The sequence below is a fragment of the Natrix helvetica genome, assembly GCF_964273705.1.
Source record: "Natrix helvetica genome assembly, chromosome: Z".
NCBI classification, from domain to species: domain Eukaryota; kingdom Metazoa; phylum Chordata; class Lepidosauria; order Squamata; family Natricidae; genus Natrix; species Natrix helvetica.
In genome coordinates, this window is record NC_138554.1 from 138651212 (window position 1) to 138670320 (window position 19109).

Consider the following 19109-nt stretch of genomic DNA (forward strand, 5'->3'; position numbering starts at 1 on the left):
TCTTCGGCCCAGAAGGAGCTAATTTAGCTGGCTCTCCTTGGTACTTTACCTTTTTTCCCTTTCAGCTAAGTGTAATTGTCTATTCTCCTCTCGTGTGCTCTGTAATCAGCCTGCGCACAGTAAGCAGATAGCGCTACTGAGAGGCTCCCTAGCAGCGGTTCAGCAGTGGAGGGGGGGAGCCCCTCGCCCCATGCCTCATAGCATGGCTGCAAGCGATCCAAGGTTCAGCGTGGGAATCGCAGGACCCAGGAAAGAGGAGAGCGCTTCAGTCGGAGTCGGCTTACGTGCTCGGACCGCATGGTCGGCGGTTGCCATCTTGGGTGCCAGGGCGCACACGCGGAGTGCAGGAACCGGCCTCTAGTTTCAGAGGCCGCAAGCGCCCGTGACCACCACCAGCACACAGCAGGAGGATTGGGCCCAAACTCCGCTGGTAATCCAGGGAAGGCCACAGTATCTGGCGGTGGGCTGGTCATAATTCGAGCCATGGATCGGCACCGAGGCTGAAGAGCGGAGATTCGGAGGAGTGCCGAATCTTCGCAGGCAGCCTACTGACCGGTTCCAGCAAAGAGAGGGAGGAGGTGGATCGACTAACTGTGAGTAGAGACACGATGGCAGACAACTTGAGGAGTGGAGGACCGGTGAGCTCTGGTCCCCTAGGGGGTGCAGACCCGGGTGAGGGACCCTCCTGGGGGACCAAACCAGCAGAGAGGGGCAGACCCATGGCAAGGAAGTGTACCTCCAAGTCCTCGCAGAGGGACGAATCTAGGAAGGGACCTTAGGATGATCAGGGCGGCAGGCAGGAGAACCAGGGATACCATCAGTCCTTCCCCGGCCAGGTCCCATTCTCCAGGCAGGGCCGCTTCCCCAATGGAGGATCCTCCAGGCTTCTGGCCTCCCCACGTGATTCGCCAAGGGGGGGTAGCCCCTTATACCCCCCCCCGTCACCATTCCACTCCTCTGGAGCTTGAGGAGACTCCTTCGGGCACAGAACAACTAGTTTAGCCAGACAACGCCTGGCTCCTCAAGCCTCTGAACCCAGTGCAGGCCTGGAACCAGGAGATCATAGCCAGAGCTATTGCCCAGGGGATCTCCTTGGGCATGCAGCACCAGTTTCAGGGGTCTAGAAGCAAGGCTTCTCGCAGGGCGCCTCAAGGTCATCTAGACCTGCCCAAACCTTCAACCTCCAGAGACCTCAGGGCAGACTCTCCCTCCACGGCTAGCGAGAAATCAGGATCAGAGGGGAGGAGCACAAGGACATTGGCTTCTCCAATGACGAAGAGGCTCAGACTCCCGAGGCCCCAGCCATCACAGGACTCTTTCCCCCTGCTCTCTTTAGCTCCCTGTTGCGCAAGGCTAAGGCCACAGCAGACTTGGACATCCCAGATCCCAGCCAGGGCACTGCTACTCCTAGCTCTAGTGGGGGAGCCAAGAAGGGTCCTTTCCACAGGCCCCAGGTGGAGAAAGAGGAGATCCGTACCCCAGACCTATTCCTGGAGATACTCAAGTTCCAGTGGGCTCAGCCTGGCACCTTTCCCACACCGGGGAACAATGATCGCAGGTAGTATAACCTGAATGCAGGTACCCTCCGTGGATGCCCCAGTGGCTGGTCTGGCCTCTTCCTCACCAGTGGTGACGGGAGACATCTCCAAGTGCCTGAAGGTGGAAGATAGAAAGGTGGAGTTGGTCATGCGCAGGACGTTCTAGGCGGTATCTTGGGCGATCAGGGCTGCTGCTGCAGCCCCTTTTTTCAACAGGACCACCCTGCTATGGCTGGAACAACTCCGGGACAGAACTCCGGCGTCAGACTCCTGCAGGACATTACGAAGTTGATGGCGGCCACCCAGTTCTCAGCGAATGCCACCCTGGATACAGTAAGGTATTCTTCCAGGGCTTTGTCCTCTTCAATGGCATCCAGATGCTTGCTGTGGCTGTGCAACTGACAGGCTGAGTTCCAGGCAAAATGGCATTTGGCAGGCACGGAATACACGGGGGAGAAGCTATTTGGTCCATCTCTGGACCCCATCCTCATCGAGGACAAGAACAAGTGAAAGGTCTTCCCGTCCACGCCCAAGAGATCTGACCACGCTTGGCACCTTACTCCAATTATTGAGCACCTGAACAGGACTTCCAACAGCCAAGGTACTCTGCTCCCAGATTCTCCAGGCAGGGGGAAAGACAGTTCTCTAGGGACAGATACAGGTTCCAACAGCCTAGCAAGCATCCCTTTTGAGGGGGGGGCGGTCGCCCCTTCTGCAGAAACAAGTGATTCAGGATCGAATCACCCCATCAGTGGCCGCCTTACCTCGTTTGCGGATCACTGGGATTGCATCACCATGGATGCATGGGTTCTCCAGACAGTCAGGTTTGGTTTACAGTTGGAGTTTCGTTCCCAACCCCCAAATAGATTCCGGGTCTTTTCCTCCTCCAACCTGCCAAGCTTTCTCTCACGCGCAAGGCCATTCAGCATCTATTGGAAATCAGAGCAGTGGAGCTGCTTCCAGAGGGGGAGAAGGAATCAGGATTTTATTCCAATCTCTTCATGGTCCCCAAGAGTTCAGGGGGGTGGAGGGCCATCCTCGACCTCAAGCTATTAAATTCCAGGCTTATCTACTGCAAGTTCAAGATGGCCTCCCTCAGGTCTATTCTGGAAGGGTTAAGAGCTCCATTGACCTCACCGAGGCTTACTTACACATAATGATTGCCCCGGACCACTGTAGGTTCCTTAGGGTCTCCTATGGGGGCACTCATTACCAATACAGGGCTCCTCCCTTTGGGTTGGCCTCCGCTCCCAGGACCTTCACCAAGGTTCTAGCTGTGGTGGCGGGCCATCTCCGTTCCACCCCAGTCTGGTTACATTGCTATCTAGATGACATTCTTGTGTTAGCCACCTCGGCAGCCCAAGCCAGGGGGGACCTGGGTCTCACAATCAACACCTTGAGGTCCCTGGGATTCTTGGTCAACCTTGAGAAAAGCCATCTAGTTCCTATCACCAGACTCCAAATCTGGGGACCATCATTGACTCAGTGGGGTGTGAGGTTTTCCTCTTGGAGGAGCGTAGGGACAGTATTGTGCAATGGATTCTAGAGATTCGCAGGAATCGATTTGTTCTCGTAGCTCTTCTTTCCAGGCTTCTCGGCAAGCTTATCTCCTGCATCGGGATAGTGCCTTGGGTTCAGCTCCACGCCAGAGAGCTGCAGTGGTTCCTCCTTCCACACCAGAGAAACGGGACAAGCGACGCAGAATTCAAGGTCCTCGTGAGTGCCCCACATCTCCTGTCCCTCTGCTGGTGGATGTCCCTGGCTCTGGCCAAGGGCTCCCTGTTCAGAGAGCCAGACAGCTTGATCCTGATGACAGACACAAGCCTGTTTGGTTGATGGGCACACCTGGACTCCCAGCTAGCCCAGGGACGGTGGATGGCGGCGGACCTTTGGAAGAACATCAACTGGCTGGAACTCAGAGCGATCCACCTAGCTCTCCGATGCTTCAAGGCGACGGTATCCGGGAAGCACATCCTGGTGCTGACGGACAACATGGCAGCCAAGGCTCACATGAACAAGCAAGGAGGCACCCATTCTGTGGCACTTCGTGACGAGGCAATGAGATTGGGGAACTGGGTGGAACACAATCTTCTATCAATCTGAGCAGAACACATCTCCGGGGTGGCGAATTATCAGGACTGACTCAGCAAAGAGAAAGTAGACCACGGAGAGTAGCAACTTCACCCCAGCATCTTCGAGCAGATCTGCTAGAGATTCGGCAGCCGACAGTGGATCTGTTCACCTCCCCGTCGAACGCCCAGCTTCCGAGGTTCATATCGTGGTTCCCGACACAAGGAGCGATGGTTATCGACTCCCTGCACTGCAGTTGGCCATCAGGGCTTCTGTACGCCTTCCCTCCCCTTCCCCTCCTTCCTGGGGTGCTGAGGAAGCTAGTGCTAGAGAAGGCAGAGGTCATCCTGGTGGCTCCCTATTGGTCCCGGCATCCCTGTTTCGCAGACCTGATAGAGATGTCAACCTTTCCCCATTTGGAAAATCCCTTGGGGGGAGGTGACCCTACTCCAGGGGAGTCTGGAGCACCCAGACCCAGACTGGCTCCAACTGACTGTCTGGCGCTTGAGCGGGAGCAATTAAGGGAGCACATTTCCTAAGGTCATCAGGACCATCGAAGCCTCCAGGAGAAGATCCACCACTCGCATCTACGATGCGACCTGGGCCTCCTTTGCATCCTGGTGCCAGTCGACACAGGTAGAACCGGAATCAGCTACAGTCCCGCAGATACTGGACTTTCTCCAGGAAGGACTGGAGAAAGGCCTGGCCCCCAGCACCCTCAGAATGCAGGTCTCAGCCCTTGCCACCGTCTGGGGGTGGGGTTGCACCCAGCCTTTGTCCCAACATCCTATCATAAAGCGGTTCCTCAGGGGAGCAACTAACCTCCAGCCCCTGGTGATCCACTGTTTCCCCTTTTGGAACCTACCCACGGTGCTCCAAGCACTCATGGAAGCACCTTTCGAGCCCCTGAGGGAGGTGAGCCTTCAGCTTCTTACCCTTAAGGTGGTGTTCCTCATAGCCATCACCTCCGCCAGGAGGGTGTCAGAGATCAACGCCCTGTCGGTTAGAGCGGATCTCTGCACCTTCCACAGCAACAGGGTTGTGCTCAGGGTCGACCCAGGCTTCATGCCTAAAATTAATTCCCCATTTCATAGGGCTCAGGAGATAGTTCTCCCGGACTTCTGCCCATCTGCCTCAAGAGGAAGAGAAAGGTCCTGGCACCATCTCGACGTTAGAGGACACTGCGCATCTATCTGAGCGAAGGTCTCTCCAGCCACCATCAGTAGATGGATCAGACTGGCCATCTCCAAGGCCTATGAGGCGTGAGGCCTCCCGGTGCCTGAAGGCATCATTGCACACTCCACCAGGAGTGCAGCCACCTCCGCGGCCTGGGCCACCCATGCTCCCATCGAGGACATTTGCAGGCGGCAGCATGGGCTTCGCCCTCTCCCTTCATCAGACACTACCGGTTGGATGCCTTCGCCTCCGCGGAAGCATTCTTTGGGACGAGAGTTCTCCAGAAAGTGTTAGACCCTTGGGGGGGATTCAGGCCCTATGGCCCCTCCCAGGGACACCTAGCTTTGGTATGTCCCAGATGTGACTCCTCCCATGCCCCACTTTGGAGACTGTCAGTTGGTCTTACCTGAACTGCATGTCTTGAAGGTTGGCGTGGGAGCAGTCACTTCCCACCCGTAGTGCGTCCCCGCGCAGAGTATAAATCCAATAAACAAACAAACAAACAGGGTGGGCCTGAGTTCGGATAGTTACTGGTCCGTAAGGGACCAGGGAGGGAGTGGGGGGATTGCCCTGTTCCCTTCCTTCCAGGTTTGACTTGACTGCACTATCGGTTAATCTGGAGAGTCAGAGGAGGAGCAGAGGGAGTGGCCTCAAGATTTACAGTCTCTGGGCAGATGGGCTGTGACAATATCCAGATGTGACTCCTCCCACGCCAACCTTTGAGACATGCAGTTCAGGTAAGACCAAATGACACTTTCAATACTGGCAAATATTAGCAAAGGTCTCCTACCTGTCACCTCCACCTGCGCAGAGGTCTTCAGGTCACCACTTTTGCAAATATATTCCCCTGTATCCGACGGCTTTGCATCTCGGATGACAAGCTCGGCCACAGGACCTCGTTGCTTGAATTCATATTTGTCCCCTGCTTCTAGGACTACATTGCCCTTCATCCACTGCACAGGCACGTCTGGTTTGTTAAGCTCACAAGAAAGACGGACTTTATTCCCTTCCTGGGCTTCCTTGTTTTGAAGTTCTTGTTTAAAAACTACTGGCAGGCCTAAAATGGAAAAAGAAAAAAGATGGAACAGGAAAGAAGAGAAATAAACCATTACCCCCCCCCCCTTTTTTTTTTTACTAATCATATTGATGTACAAATAGCCCTTGACTTACAACAGTTCATTTAGTGACCATTTGAAGTAACAATGTCACTGAAAAAAGTGACTTTGGACCATTTGTCACACTTACGACCATTGCAGCATCCCTCGGGTCATGTGATAAAAATTTGGACACTTGCGATGGTTGCGGTGTCCTAGGATCATGTAGTCCCCTTTTGTGACCTTCTGACAAGTAAAGTCAATGAGGAAGCCCCATTCACTTAACAACCTTGAGACCAACTTAACAATGGCAATGATTCACCTAACAACTATGGCCATAACAGATGTAAAACGAGGCAAAACTAACAACTGTCTTGCTTAGCAATGAAAATTTGGGGCTCAGTTGTGGTCATAAGTTGAGGACCACCTGTACTGAATTAGCGACTTCTCTCTGATTTTATTTCTACATGATTGAAATCATGAGATGCCGGTCCTACCTTGCACCACCAGCTTTGCACTGGATTGGCTGTCACCAATGTCACAAGTGTAGATGTCACTATCATTTTCTTTAAGGTCCTTCACGAGGAGTTGCAAGACAGTTCCTTTTTGGCTGACCTCATATTTCTGGCTGGCTTGAAGGTCAACAATGCCTTTCCTCCACGTCACAGAAGAAGTTGGTCTCTTGGTTTCACAAGTGAGAGTGGCATTCTTGTTCTCCTCCACCTTCAAGTCCTCAAGATCCTTCACAAAGCAGTTTCCAGCTTCTGGAAAAGATGAAATCAAAGGTCCCATCAAACTTTAAGTAAGAGAAATAAATCAATTTATTTTACTTACTTATGTATAACCACTGGCCATAAGCGTGAGTTCAGTTTGTGGAACTCAATGAGTTGGCATCCAATTACAGGCAGTCCTCAACTTGCAACCGTTTGTTTAGTGACCATTCGAAGTTTCAACACCACTGAAAAAAGTGACTTATGACTGTTTTTCACTCCAACGACTGTTGCAGCTTCCCTATGATCATGCGATGAAAATTCAGATGCTTGGCAAATGATTCATATTTATGACGGTTGCATTGTCCCAGAGTCATGTGATCAATTTTCACAAACTTCTGACAAGCAAAGTCAATGTGGAAAGCCAGATTCACCTAACAATCGTGTCACAAACTGAACAACTTCAGGGATTCACTTAACAATTGTGGTAAGAAAGGTCCTTAAAAGGGACAAAATTCATTTAACAACTATCTCGCTTAGCAACAAAATTTTGGGCTCAATTGTGATAATAAGTTGAGGATTACCTGTATAGGGCTAGGGTTAGCGTTTTTGTTGCTAAATCTCTTTTGTTAAGTGAGACCGTTGTTAACTGAGTTTTGCCCCACTTCACAACCTTTCTTGCCACAGATGTTCAGTGAGTAACTGCAGTTGTTCAGTTAGTAAAAGGGTTGTTAAGTGAATCTAGCCTCTCCAGAAGATCACAGAAGGGGATCACATGACCATAGAAAATAGAAACTGTCATAAGTTCAAGTCAGTTGCCAAAGGTCTGAATTTTGATCACTTGACCATGGGGATGCCGCAATGATCATAAGTGTGAAAATGGTTCTAAGTCACTTTTTCAGTGCGGTTGTAACTTCAAACTGTCACTAAACAAACAATTGTAGGTTGAGGACTACTTCCAGCCCTGTCACTGACCTTCCACCAATAGCGTGGCTTTGGTTTTGGAGAATTCGATCTCACAGGTATATTCTCCAGCATCTTTCACTGTGGTATCATGGATGATTAAAATTGCCCGGGTGCCTTCCTGACGCAGGTCGTATTTTTGACTCCTCCGAATCTCCTTGCCATCCTTCTTCCACTTCAGGTTGTTGTCCCATCTGGACAAGTCACAACTCAGGCTGACTTCACTTCCCACCAAGGTGGACTTGTTCTCCAGCTGTTTTGTGAATTCAGCTGGTTTTTCTATGGGGAACAAAAGATTGGGAAACCAAGTCAAAGAAAAGACACAAGATTTGTGACTGTCTGTTGCATGTCTGCAACAATTGCAGATGGAAAAGCAAGGCTGTATTTAGACCATGATTATGAAATGGCTGCATGGGTGCAGCCTCGCCTTGCAGAAATTATCTCAAGAGGTTCCTTGGCTCTCATGTGTTGGTCATGTTTTTCTAGGACTTTGTGGAGACTTCAAGTGTTTAAATATGGTAAAATAAGTAGACATGGGATAATTAGATGTGGGAAAATACAGCAGTTAAATAGGCATATCTCTATATCATCTATCTATCCAATAATCCATCCATCCATCATCTCCCTCTCTTTTCTCTCTCTCTCCCTCTCTCTCCTATCTATCTCCCTACCTAAGTACCTATCCTTATATCTATCATCTCTATCATGTCTCTCCCTCCCCCCACCCTCTCTCTCACACACACACACTTATTTGACAAGTTTGTGATTCTTTCTTTAAGAAAATGTTCCTGAAAAATGAAGCATCTGCAAGGAAACCTCCAAGCTCAGAGACCCCACCCCCAAGGACCCCACCCCGGTTGATAGAATAGGAATAGGAATAGGAATAGGAATAGGAGTAGGAGTAGGAGTAGGAGTAGGAGTAGGAGTAGAGTAGAGTAGAGTAGAGTAGAGTAGAGTAGAGTAGAGTAGAATAGAATAGAGTAGAACATCACAGAACAGAACAGAACAGAAACAGAAATAGAAACAGAATAGAAAATAAACAAGAGTTGAAGAGTCTTCTGGTCCAACCCTCTGCTTAGGCAGGAAACCTCACACCATGATGATTTCATGAGACTCTACTCCATTTGACTTATTTTAATACAATCATATCTCCCTCCCCACTTCGCACCTTTCACCGCAAGAGACGCTTTGGATTTTAAATCACGGACGGAAAACACCACTTCGCCGGCATCGGTCACCAAGGTTTTCTTGATTGTGAGGGTGTATTTTCTTCCTTTATTGAAGGCTCGGAATCGGTCATCTTGGCTGACTTCATTCCCATTGATCAGCCACTGGCAACCATCCAGACTCTCGTGTGAGAGGACACATTCGAAGCTACAACCCTCTCCTTCCTGCACTTCAACACTCTTTAGACGCTTTGTAATGCCGATATTCAGCTCTGTGGCAAAATAAGAAGTGGATTAAATTAAAATAATGACCAGAAGTCCTTGATTTACAACAGTTCATTTAGTTACCATCTGAAGTTACAACTGCACTGAAAAAAGGGACATGACTGTTTTTCACATCTATCACGGTTGCAGCATCCCTGTGATCACATGATCAAAATTCAGACCCTTGACTTCTAGTGTCCCGGGGTCACGGGATCCCCTTTTGTGACCTTCTGACAAACCAAGTCAATGGGGAAGCCAGATTCACTTAACAACTGTGTGACTAACTTAACAACTGAAGGGATTCACTTAACAACTGTGACAAGGAAGGTCATAAAACTCACTTAACAAATGTCTCTCTTAGCAACAGAAATTTTGGACTCAATTGTGGTTCTAAGTTGAGGACTACCTGCAATTAAAATTATTTCAAATTTCATTTCATTTCACATTTAACTTAAATTTAAAAATCCATTAAAATAATTAAAATAAAATAGCATTAGGTAATTCTTGGCACCCTCAATTACAACTGACAATGAGACTGGGTCCTTGTTGTGACAATAATAAAGGAGGCCACCATAGAAGTGTGCCTGATTTGAGAACCTTCTTGTTCTACCCTCAGGTGCCTTGGAGAATAGCTTGACTCCCTCTTCTTTGTGGCAACCCCTGAGATATTGGAACACTGCTATCATGTCTCCCCTAGTCCTTCTTTCTCTTAAGCTAAACATACCTTTCACTTAAGCTAGACATTCTTTCTCTTAAGCTAGACATACCTAGTTCCTGCAACCGTTCTTCATATGTTTTAGTCTCCAGTCCCCTAATCATCTTTGTTGCTCTTCTCTGCACTCTTTCTAGAGTCTCCACATCTTTTCTACATCGTGGTGATCAAAACTGGATGGAGTATTCTATGTGTGGTCTTAAAATCCATAATCATTTCTGCAATCTTTCTAGAATCGCAACACCTCTTTTGTAACATGGTGATCAAGCACTGAGTGGACATCACTGTGAAGATAAGATCTCTCTCACACAGTGCCCTACAGTTGTGTTGCTGGACCAACTGCCATTGTCCTTATCCTACACCAACTCCAAGAGATCTGGAAGCCCACCACTGCAAAAGAATGGAGAACAATGTTCTCATGACTCAACCATTCTCAGTTTCCCAATTCTGCATACCTTGAATGATGACTTTAGACTTAGCGACATCTGTACCAAGGTCACACATGTACCATCCAGTATCATCCTTGCTGAGGTCTCGGATGGTGAGTCCCAGGGTCTTCCCGGATTGCAGCATCTCATATTTATCTCCTGGGGTCAGTTCCACCCCTTCCTTCTTCCATACCGGTTTCACTTTCGGTTTTGAGACTTCACACTCCAGTGTGATAGTGCTTCTTTCCTGAGCAACCACGTCGTCCAGAGACTTCATGAAGACAGCCGGCTTCTCTGCAGAAAATGGAGTCAAAAGTGTGTTTAAAAACCATATTTTTTGTCAGGCTCACATAAGTAGTCTTCATCAATGTTTCTCTGTTGAATTGCATGAATTGGGAGACAATTCACACAATTCAACAGAGTGTGCAAAGATGGTGTCAGAGGTAGCAAAGATCACAATAAGTCTTTAAAAGGAAATTTATCTGACCTGTCTGGAAATTACAATAATTTCTTGAAATAAAGTTTGCTATAACTGTTGACTAACGAGAGGAAGTATAAGGATATTTTACTACAGCCTTACAACCACAATTGAGCCCTAAATTTCCATTGCTAAGTGAGACATTTGTTAAGTGAATTTTGCCCCATTTTACGACCTCACTTACCACAGTTGTTAAGAGAATCATTGTAGTTGTTCTGTTAATCATATGGTGTATAATTTGAATCCAGCTGACCAATGATTTTGCTCATCAGAAGGTCTCAAAAGGGAATCACATGACCTCAGGACACTGCAACTATCATAAATTTGAACCAGTTGCCAAGCATCCAAATTCTGATCGTGTGACCAGGGGATGCTGCAATGGTCATAAGTGTGAAAAACGTTCCTAAGCCACTTTTTTCAGTGCTGTTGTAACTTCAAATGGTCACTAAATGAACTCTTGTCTTCTGAGGACTGCCTGTAAGCTCTTTGTTCTATAGACAGTATGTGTTTCCAATCAGCTTGTGTTCTAATCAGCTTACTTATGCAACTAAATAAAGTTTAAACACTGGCTGAAATATTGTACCTGGTCCTTTCCCATGCTTATGGGAAGATTCACATTTACTCGGATCCAAATAAACATGTCATTTAGAGAGAACTGGGATCTGTTTCTTTGTCCATTCTGGGCCCAACCTTGACATTGTGCAAAACAACGTTTTAGAAGTCCCAGATGTGGGATGAGTAACATGGTGCGTACCTGAACAATCCCAGATTTATTTAGCAATAAATTGCCATTTGTTTACTGACCCTTTGAAGTTACAACGGCACTGAAAAAAGTGACTTATGACCATTTTCACACTCACAACCATTGCAGCATCCCCCGTAATGTGATCAAAATCCAGATGTTCAGCAGCTGACTTATATTTATGAAGGTTGCACTGTTCCTGGGTCACTGCAACCTTCTGACAAGCAAAGTCAATGGGGAAACCAGATTCACTTAACAACTGTGTGACTGACTTAACGACTGCATGATTCTCTTAACAACTGTGGCAAGAAATGTCGTACAATGGGGCAAAATACATTTAACAAATGTTTCACTTTGCTACAGAAGTTTGCAACTCAGTTGTGGTCGCAAATTGAGGACTACTTGTAGTATATGGATGCATATTGGCATATCTACAGAAGTATATGCACGCCCACAGACACAGAAAGTGATTTTAATAGGTAATAGGCCATCCAGAAGATCTGAAATTTTTAATTCTTCAGAAGTCTCTAGATGGGGAAGAAGATAAGAAAAAAATTGAGCATGGGGAAGGGGCAGTGTGATGGGCCTGAAGCAGAGATTACAACTGAAGTATCACTAGACCAACAACCAATCCATAAACAACAGCCCCACAAACTACTGACTCTAGAGGAGATGGCCAGGGCACACATCTAATAAGTAAACAAATAAACACAGACAAACAATCAAAGAGTAAACAACAGCCTAAGAAAGAAACTAACCAACACTGAAAGGGCAAGCCACTTGAATAAATAAATTGAGAATAAACTGCAATCCCTTTTAGCATTGATGATGTTAAGATAGTTGGGTAATGAGATGTCTTGAAGAAAACAACCAAACTCAAAGAGCATCAAGAACTCCACAGTCCTTCTCTTTCTCCTCTTCCTCTCCATCCTCCAATCTGAAAACCCCACTCCCTTCTAACGATGATATCACCTAATTGGGTAATGAGATATCTTCAAGAAAACAACCAAGCTCAGAAAGCATTGAGGACCCCACAGTCCCTCTCCTTCTCCTCTCTTCCTCCTCCTCCTCCTCCTCTCTGTAAATCCGACTCACTTATAGCACCGATGATGTTACCTAATTGGGTCATGAAACATCTTCAAGAAAACAACCAAGCTTAGAGAGCACCAAGGACCCACCTGCCTGAAGCTCTCCCAAGGTGTGCCCATAGATTTCATTTGCCAAGATGGAAACAGGCCACTAAGCTGCCTCCTCAGATCTCAAAAATCCTGGAAGAAGTAGAAACTCACCTTTCACCTTCAGCCGGGTGCTCTCAGAAATTTTCTTCTGAACCTTGATGGTCACTGTCCCACTGTCTTCTGGCGTGACATGCTTCAGCGTTAAGCTGTGGGATGTGCCCAAATGTTTTATCTCATTGAAGTTGTTGGGGAAGAGGTGGGTATCATTGAGGAACCATTCAACGTCCTCACAGTCTTCAGACAACTCGCAGGAGAAGGTAGCCAAGCTCTCTTCGTCAACCTCCACGTCCTGCAGATGTTTGGTGATCTCCACTTTGCGTTCTATGGCAAGGAAGGAGAAGTCAAGAGGACACTGCTCCCTTCCATACACAGCTTGGTCACTGCTTCCACACGTTGTAACACACATATAGCCAGTTTGGTCTCGTGGTTAAGGCACCAGGCTAGAAAGCAGCAGACCATGAGTTCAAGTTCCAGCTTAGCCATGAAAGCCAGCTAGCTGACTTTGGGACAATCACCAGGAGACCCTAAGTTCTAGTCCCACCTTAGGCATCGCAACCAGCTGGGAGACTTTGGGCCAATCACCAGGAGATGGTGAGTTCTAGTCCTGCCTTAGCAGTGGTGGGATTCAAATTTTTTTACTACCGGTTCTGTGGGCATGGCTTGGTGGGTGTGGCAGGGGAAGAATACTGCAAAATCCCCATTTTCTCCTAATCAGCTGGGACTCAGGAGGCAGAGAAAAGATGGGGGCAGGGCCAGTCAGAGGTGGTATTTGCCAGTTCTCTGAACTATTCAAAATTTCTGCTACTGGTTCTCCTCTCCTTAGGAAGCAGTGTGATTTTGGGCCAATCACCAAAAGACTGAGGATTCTAGTCCAACTTTGGTCATGAAACCAGCTGGGTGATTTTGGGCCAATCACTGAGAAAAGTGATTCTAATCCCTCTTTAGGCATGAAAGCCAGCTAGGGTCAATCTCCAGGAGACAGTGAGTTCTAGTCCACCCCTTTTGGCCTCCTATGTAAGGTCAATCCTGAAAGGTCCCATCCCATCAACTTACCCAAAATGGTCAATGTGGCTTTCGTCTCTGCACTTCCGGCTTTGCATCGGTAGACACCTGTATCCCCAATGGTCAACCTCAGGATTTTGAGCTCTGCTGTGAACTTCTCCCTCTTCATCTTAAATTTCTCAGAAGGTTCCAGCAATGTGTGGTTCCTATACCACTCAACCTCCTTTGGGGATGGCTTGAAGTCACAAGAGAGGACTACTGAATGGGTTTCTAGGACTGTTCTGTCTTCTAGAGGTCTGGTGAAGATTACTGGAATATCTACAGAGAAAATAATGAAGAAAGACACCTTCAAAACCAAGAGGACTCATGCGAAGACTAAACTAAACTGTTAATCATTCTCTTCCAAGTAGAATCATTATGTTCCATAATTTTATGAATTGGGCACCTCCAAACATTTTTCAATTACAATTCCCCAGAATTTTACCCAGTTTGAAGTCATGCAGGCTCATAATCTGAGAAATTATTGCCCAATTTGTGTGGTTGTATCCCTTCTCTACAACACTTGTGAGGCACGTTTTGGAGTGGATTGTTTAAAATCATTTTCCATTGCTTCCCCTGTGGTTTCAAAGAGATGCATCTTCCAAATCTTGAAAAACACTTGAAATTATCCACAGAAAACTTTGCCTAGTTAATGCTCTTCAAAGGGGTTACCATCACTAATACTTTCCAGTTTGATAAAACAAACAAGGCGGCTATCAAAATGTTGATCTGTTTCATTATTCAATCTTTTACCAAATCAAATCTGAATTGAGTCTATTTACTCTACTGATACAAGATAATCTTTGTAGCTAAGGGTTAAACTGTGGGATCCTCAAGAGTGTCAAACTTGCGATGTCATGTTGCTGTCACGTGACGTATTGCAATGTTTTTTTCCCTTCACGGAGCAGGGATAGGTGTGGCCTACATGTGACACATCTGGCCCACGGGCCGCCAGTTTGACACCCCTGGGCTGGACTAGAAGAACTTCACGGTCATTTCCAAACTTTATTATAGATAGTCCTTGACTTACAACAGTTCATTTAATGACCGTTCAAAGTTACAATGGGAATGAAAAAAGTTCATCAAAATTCAGACACTTCGCAACTAACTCATATTTATAATGGTTGCAATGTCCTGGAGTCACGTGATCCTCCTTTGTGACTTTCTGACAGGCAAAGTCAGAAGGGATGCCATGCTCACTTAACAACTGCAGTTATTCTCTTAACAGCTGTGGCAAGAAAGATAGTCAAATGGGGCAAAATTCATTTAACAAATGTTTCAGAGGTTTTTGGGTCAATTTTGGTCATGTCGAGGGTTACCTGTATTCTATTCTATTCTGTTCTTTTCTGTTCTGTTCCGTTCCCTTCCCTTCCCTTTCTTTCTATTCAATAAATTCTATTCTGTTCTGTTCTGTTCTGTTCTCTATTCTATTCTATTCTCAATTCTGTTCTATTCTATTCAGAATTCTGTTCTGTTCTATCCTATTCTACATTCTGTTCTTTTCCATCTCTCCTCTCCCATCCTAGATCCCATCCCAATCCATTCTATTCAATAAATTCTGTTCTATTATATTTTATTCTTTCCTCTCCTCTCCCACCCCACCCCACCCCCTCCATTCGATTTCATTCGATTCCATTCCAAATAGGCACACAGGTCTAACCACTACCACCACCCACAGTCTTCCATGGCTATTTTGAACTTGGCCCTTACCTTTGACTACCAGATCAGCCAAGGATTTGGACTTGCCAATGGCAAATTGGATGGTGCCTGTCATGTCCACATTGGTTTTCCTCAAGATCAGCCGGTGGATTTTCCCCTCTTGTTCTAGGATGACATTTGGGCCCTTCTGTAGCACTTCTCCACGGAGAGACCATTTGGGTGGCTTCACTGAGTGGATGGAGATTTCACACTCAAAGCGTGCTTCGGCTGGTTCTATCACCTCCACATCCCTCAGTTCCTTCACGATGTTGATGGTTTGTTCTAAAGAGAAATAACGGAAGACAAAGTTGATCGCAAGGTCATCACCGTTGGCATTTGGAGACTAAGTCATCCCCAAGTTCTTCAAGTCGTCATTGTTGACACAAAAAGTTTTCTAAGATACAAGTAGACTTTCAATCATTCATTTAGTGACTGTTTGAAGTTACAATGGCACTGAAAAAGGTGACTTGTGACCATTTTTAACACAACCATTACAGTATCCCCATGGTCACGTGATCAAAATTCAGATGTTTGGCAACTGACTCATATTTATGATGGTTGCAAGGTCCTGGGTGTTAGATACTTGCTCTAACTGCAGTGGTTTCCACCAAGATCCTCTGTTCCGGCGGGAACAGAGGTTTAATCCTATTGGTTAAATACTTGCTCTAACTTCAATGGTTTCCACCAAAGTCCTCTGTTCCAGCGGGAACAGAGGTTTAATCCTATTGGTCGAAGGGTCTGACAGTTCCCTATAAAAGGGCTGCTGTCAGACTCAACCTTCACTGGATTGTTCTCACTTGTTGTACTTAATAAAGAGCTGTTGTTGCCTTTTAGCCTTGTGTGCCTATTCATTACCCAATCTAACACTGGCAACGAAGGTGGGATTGGAAGGAAACTAAGCGAACCAAAAAGAGCATAGCACTCCAGCAAGGGCATCCAGCCCAGAGCTCAGCACGGCTTTGAGCAGCCATTTTTGAGCGGCAAACTCAAAACGCCCTCAGAACACAAAATGGCCATGCACGCCCCACCGACTCCGTATGACCCAGTCACTAAGCACTGGGACTCGTACATGCTACGATTTGACTGCTTCCTCGAGGCAAACAACCTCATGGGCCTTTCTGGAGGCCGCAAGAAGAACATGTTCCTCAGATACTGTGGCCGGAAAGTGTTCGAGACGGCGAAAGACCTCTCTGAGCCGACACCGCTGCAATCAGTCGCTTGGTCCATGCTTCAGCAGACGCTGAGGACCTACTATGTCCCCAAGCCGTCCAAGCACGTTCGCTGGCATGAGTTTAACATCAGGAACCAGAAAGAGGGCGAGTCGATAAATGAGTACGTTGCGGTGCTTCGCAAGGCCGCCACATACTGCAAATTCCGAGACCTGGACGAGCTGATTCTGGACCGCATAATTTGCAGCGTGCGGGACATTAACCTACAGAGGAGGTTACTTGCCACGTCTGACCTCACTCTGCAAATTGCCTTGGACGAAGCCAGGGCATCAGAATCAGCCACTAAGTCTGCAAAAACCCTGCAGCACCAGGGTGCTTCATAGGATGCGTGGAAGAGCGCATGCTCACATCGCAAGGCTGCAGAGGCCGAGAGCTCAGAAAGCGAAGAAGATGACAGCCACGCCCAGCTGGCGCACAAATTCAAACTGCATCTCCCACCTTGTGCTAGCTGCAGAGGAGACCATGCCAGATCGTTTTGCCGTCTCCGCGATGCTATCTGCCAATGCTGCGAGCGAAAGGGGCACATCGCCAAGGTTTGCCAAAGTAAGCTCCCCCCGATGACCTGGAAGCCACAAAGCCGACCTAACCACCAGCAGAGGCCAACCAAGGGACATGGTGGCCACCACCACGGTGCTCAGAGGGCGACAACAGAATCACCAATCACACCTCAATCGGCCAAGCCCGCACAAGGCGGTCAAAGAAGCTGAAGGTCACAGTCCTCATCGAGGGCTCTCCATGCGAGATGGAGATCGATACCGGGTCATCACTGACCATCATGCTGTGGTCTACCCTGAAGCAGGCTATCCCTAGCCTGAAGAAGCAGCATCTACGCACCCCTGACATCTGCCTTCGCGATTACCAGGAGAACCGAATCCCCATCGTGGGCCAAGACACCTTCCGGGCGAACTTCAACAACTTCAACGGCCAGCTCCTGGTGACAGTGGTCAGCGGAAACCTGCGGAGCCTCCTGGGGCTTGACTGGTTCGAAGCCCTGGGACTGGAAGTGACCAGTGTCAACTTTACTTACTTTACTTTTATTTAGATTTCTAGACCGCCCCCTCTCCCGAAAGGGACTCGGGGCGGTGTACAGTCAAATTAAAACACAAATACATAGGAATAAATATAAATACACAAATCCTTAAATTAGATGAGGAGGAGCACCGACGAACTACTTCCAGACCCTACCCCCGAGATGCCAGTTTTTTGCATTGACTCTTTAGAGACTGATTCCGTCTCACTTAGTGACCAGAGACTTCATGATCAAACAGGTGGGAGTGGCCCAAGGGGCCTGTTGGGTCTGATTTCAAAATGTATTATCATAAGAGAAATAACCTGTCTGTTGTTAAAGGCTGTCTACTGTGGGGGGACCGGGTCGCACATTGCAGTATTAGAGGCTTTCCACGTAGGGCATCCTGGAATTGTCAGGATGAAGTCTTTGGCTAGGAGTTACGTGTGGTGGCCTAACATGGACAGGGAGATCGAATAATGGGTGGCTACCTGCACACCATGCCAGGAGTCCAGACCAGCTCCCCCAGAGGCGCCCGCTAAGGAGTGGGAGCGACCTTAAGTACCATGGTCTAGGGTGCACATTGACTTTGCTGGCCCAGTTCACGGACAGACATTTCTCATAGTTGTGGCCGCCGACTCGAAATGGTTAGAGGTAGTCCTGATGACCTCCACTACGGCAGAAGCGGTCATCAAGGTGCTACGGAGACTTTTCTCCATGCACGGCCTGCCCGATGTCTTGGTCTCTGACAACGGGCCCCAATTCATGGCCATGCAATTTGAGACCTTCCTAGCAGCTCAGGAAATCAGGCATGTCCTGGTCACACCATTCCATCCGGCCTCCAAGGGTCAGGTGGATAGAATGGTGAGATCTGCAAAAGAGGCCCTCTCTAGGATGGGCCCGAGAGATTGGCAAACATGGGTTGACCACTATTTGCTAATTCAGCACTTCACACCCAGTGCTACCACTGGGAGAACCCCTCTGAGCTTCTCTTGGGTCGCCGACTAAGGTCCCACTTAGACCGGCTACATCCCAATTATTCTGCCTCATCGCCCCCAGACTCCACAAGCAAGATTCGGAACTTTAGCGTAGGGCAGTGGTAGGCAACCCACGGCTCTGGAGCCGCATGTGGCTCTTTCATCCCTCTGCTGCGGCTCCCTGTCACTGACCGGCTCCACAATTGATAGGGCTTTCGGTTAGGACAGGTAGAGGAAAAAAGGATGCCACACTAGGAGGAGACTCTATGGTGGGGGAACCAGACTTCCGGTCGGCTCCAAAGCTGAACGGTGGGCTTCCGGTTAGGACCTTTGTGGCTCTTTGAGTGTTTAAGGTTGCCGACCCCTGGCGTAGGGGATTCAGTTTACACCCACAACTACGCCAGGGGGAACTCTGTGGATTCCTGCCACAGTGATAGGCATCACCGGCCCTCGCTCTTATCTCCTAGAGCTCGAGGACGGTAGGAATTGGAGAAGGCATATTGACCAACTCTGTGGCCGCCTCTCCAACTCCACTCTTAGACAACCAGAGGTAACTCCTGCATGAGTTAGCCAAAGCCC

General features: G+C 47.9%; 1 protein-coding gene across 1 annotated transcript in view; it reads right to left on the reverse strand.

Moving 5' to 3' along the window:
- OBSCN (obscurin, cytoskeletal calmodulin and titin-interacting RhoGEF) overlaps positions 1 to 19109 on the reverse strand; it is a gene marked incomplete at its 5' end in the record, with an annotated part of 248074 nt that overhangs the window by 165622 nt on the left and 63343 nt on the right. Inside the window, 8 exons of the mRNA XM_081970681.1 lie at positions 5575 to 5841; positions 6376 to 6642; positions 7564 to 7830; positions 8720 to 8989; positions 10149 to 10415; positions 12631 to 12900; positions 13633 to 13899; positions 15331 to 15600. Coding sequence (XP_081826807.1) covers positions 5575 to 5841; positions 6376 to 6642; positions 7564 to 7830; positions 8720 to 8989; positions 10149 to 10415; positions 12631 to 12900; positions 13633 to 13899; positions 15331 to 15600 — 2145 coding nt within the window. The remainder of the gene's footprint in view (positions 1 to 5574; positions 5842 to 6375; positions 6643 to 7563; positions 7831 to 8719; positions 8990 to 10148; positions 10416 to 12630; positions 12901 to 13632; positions 13900 to 15330; positions 15601 to 19109) is intronic.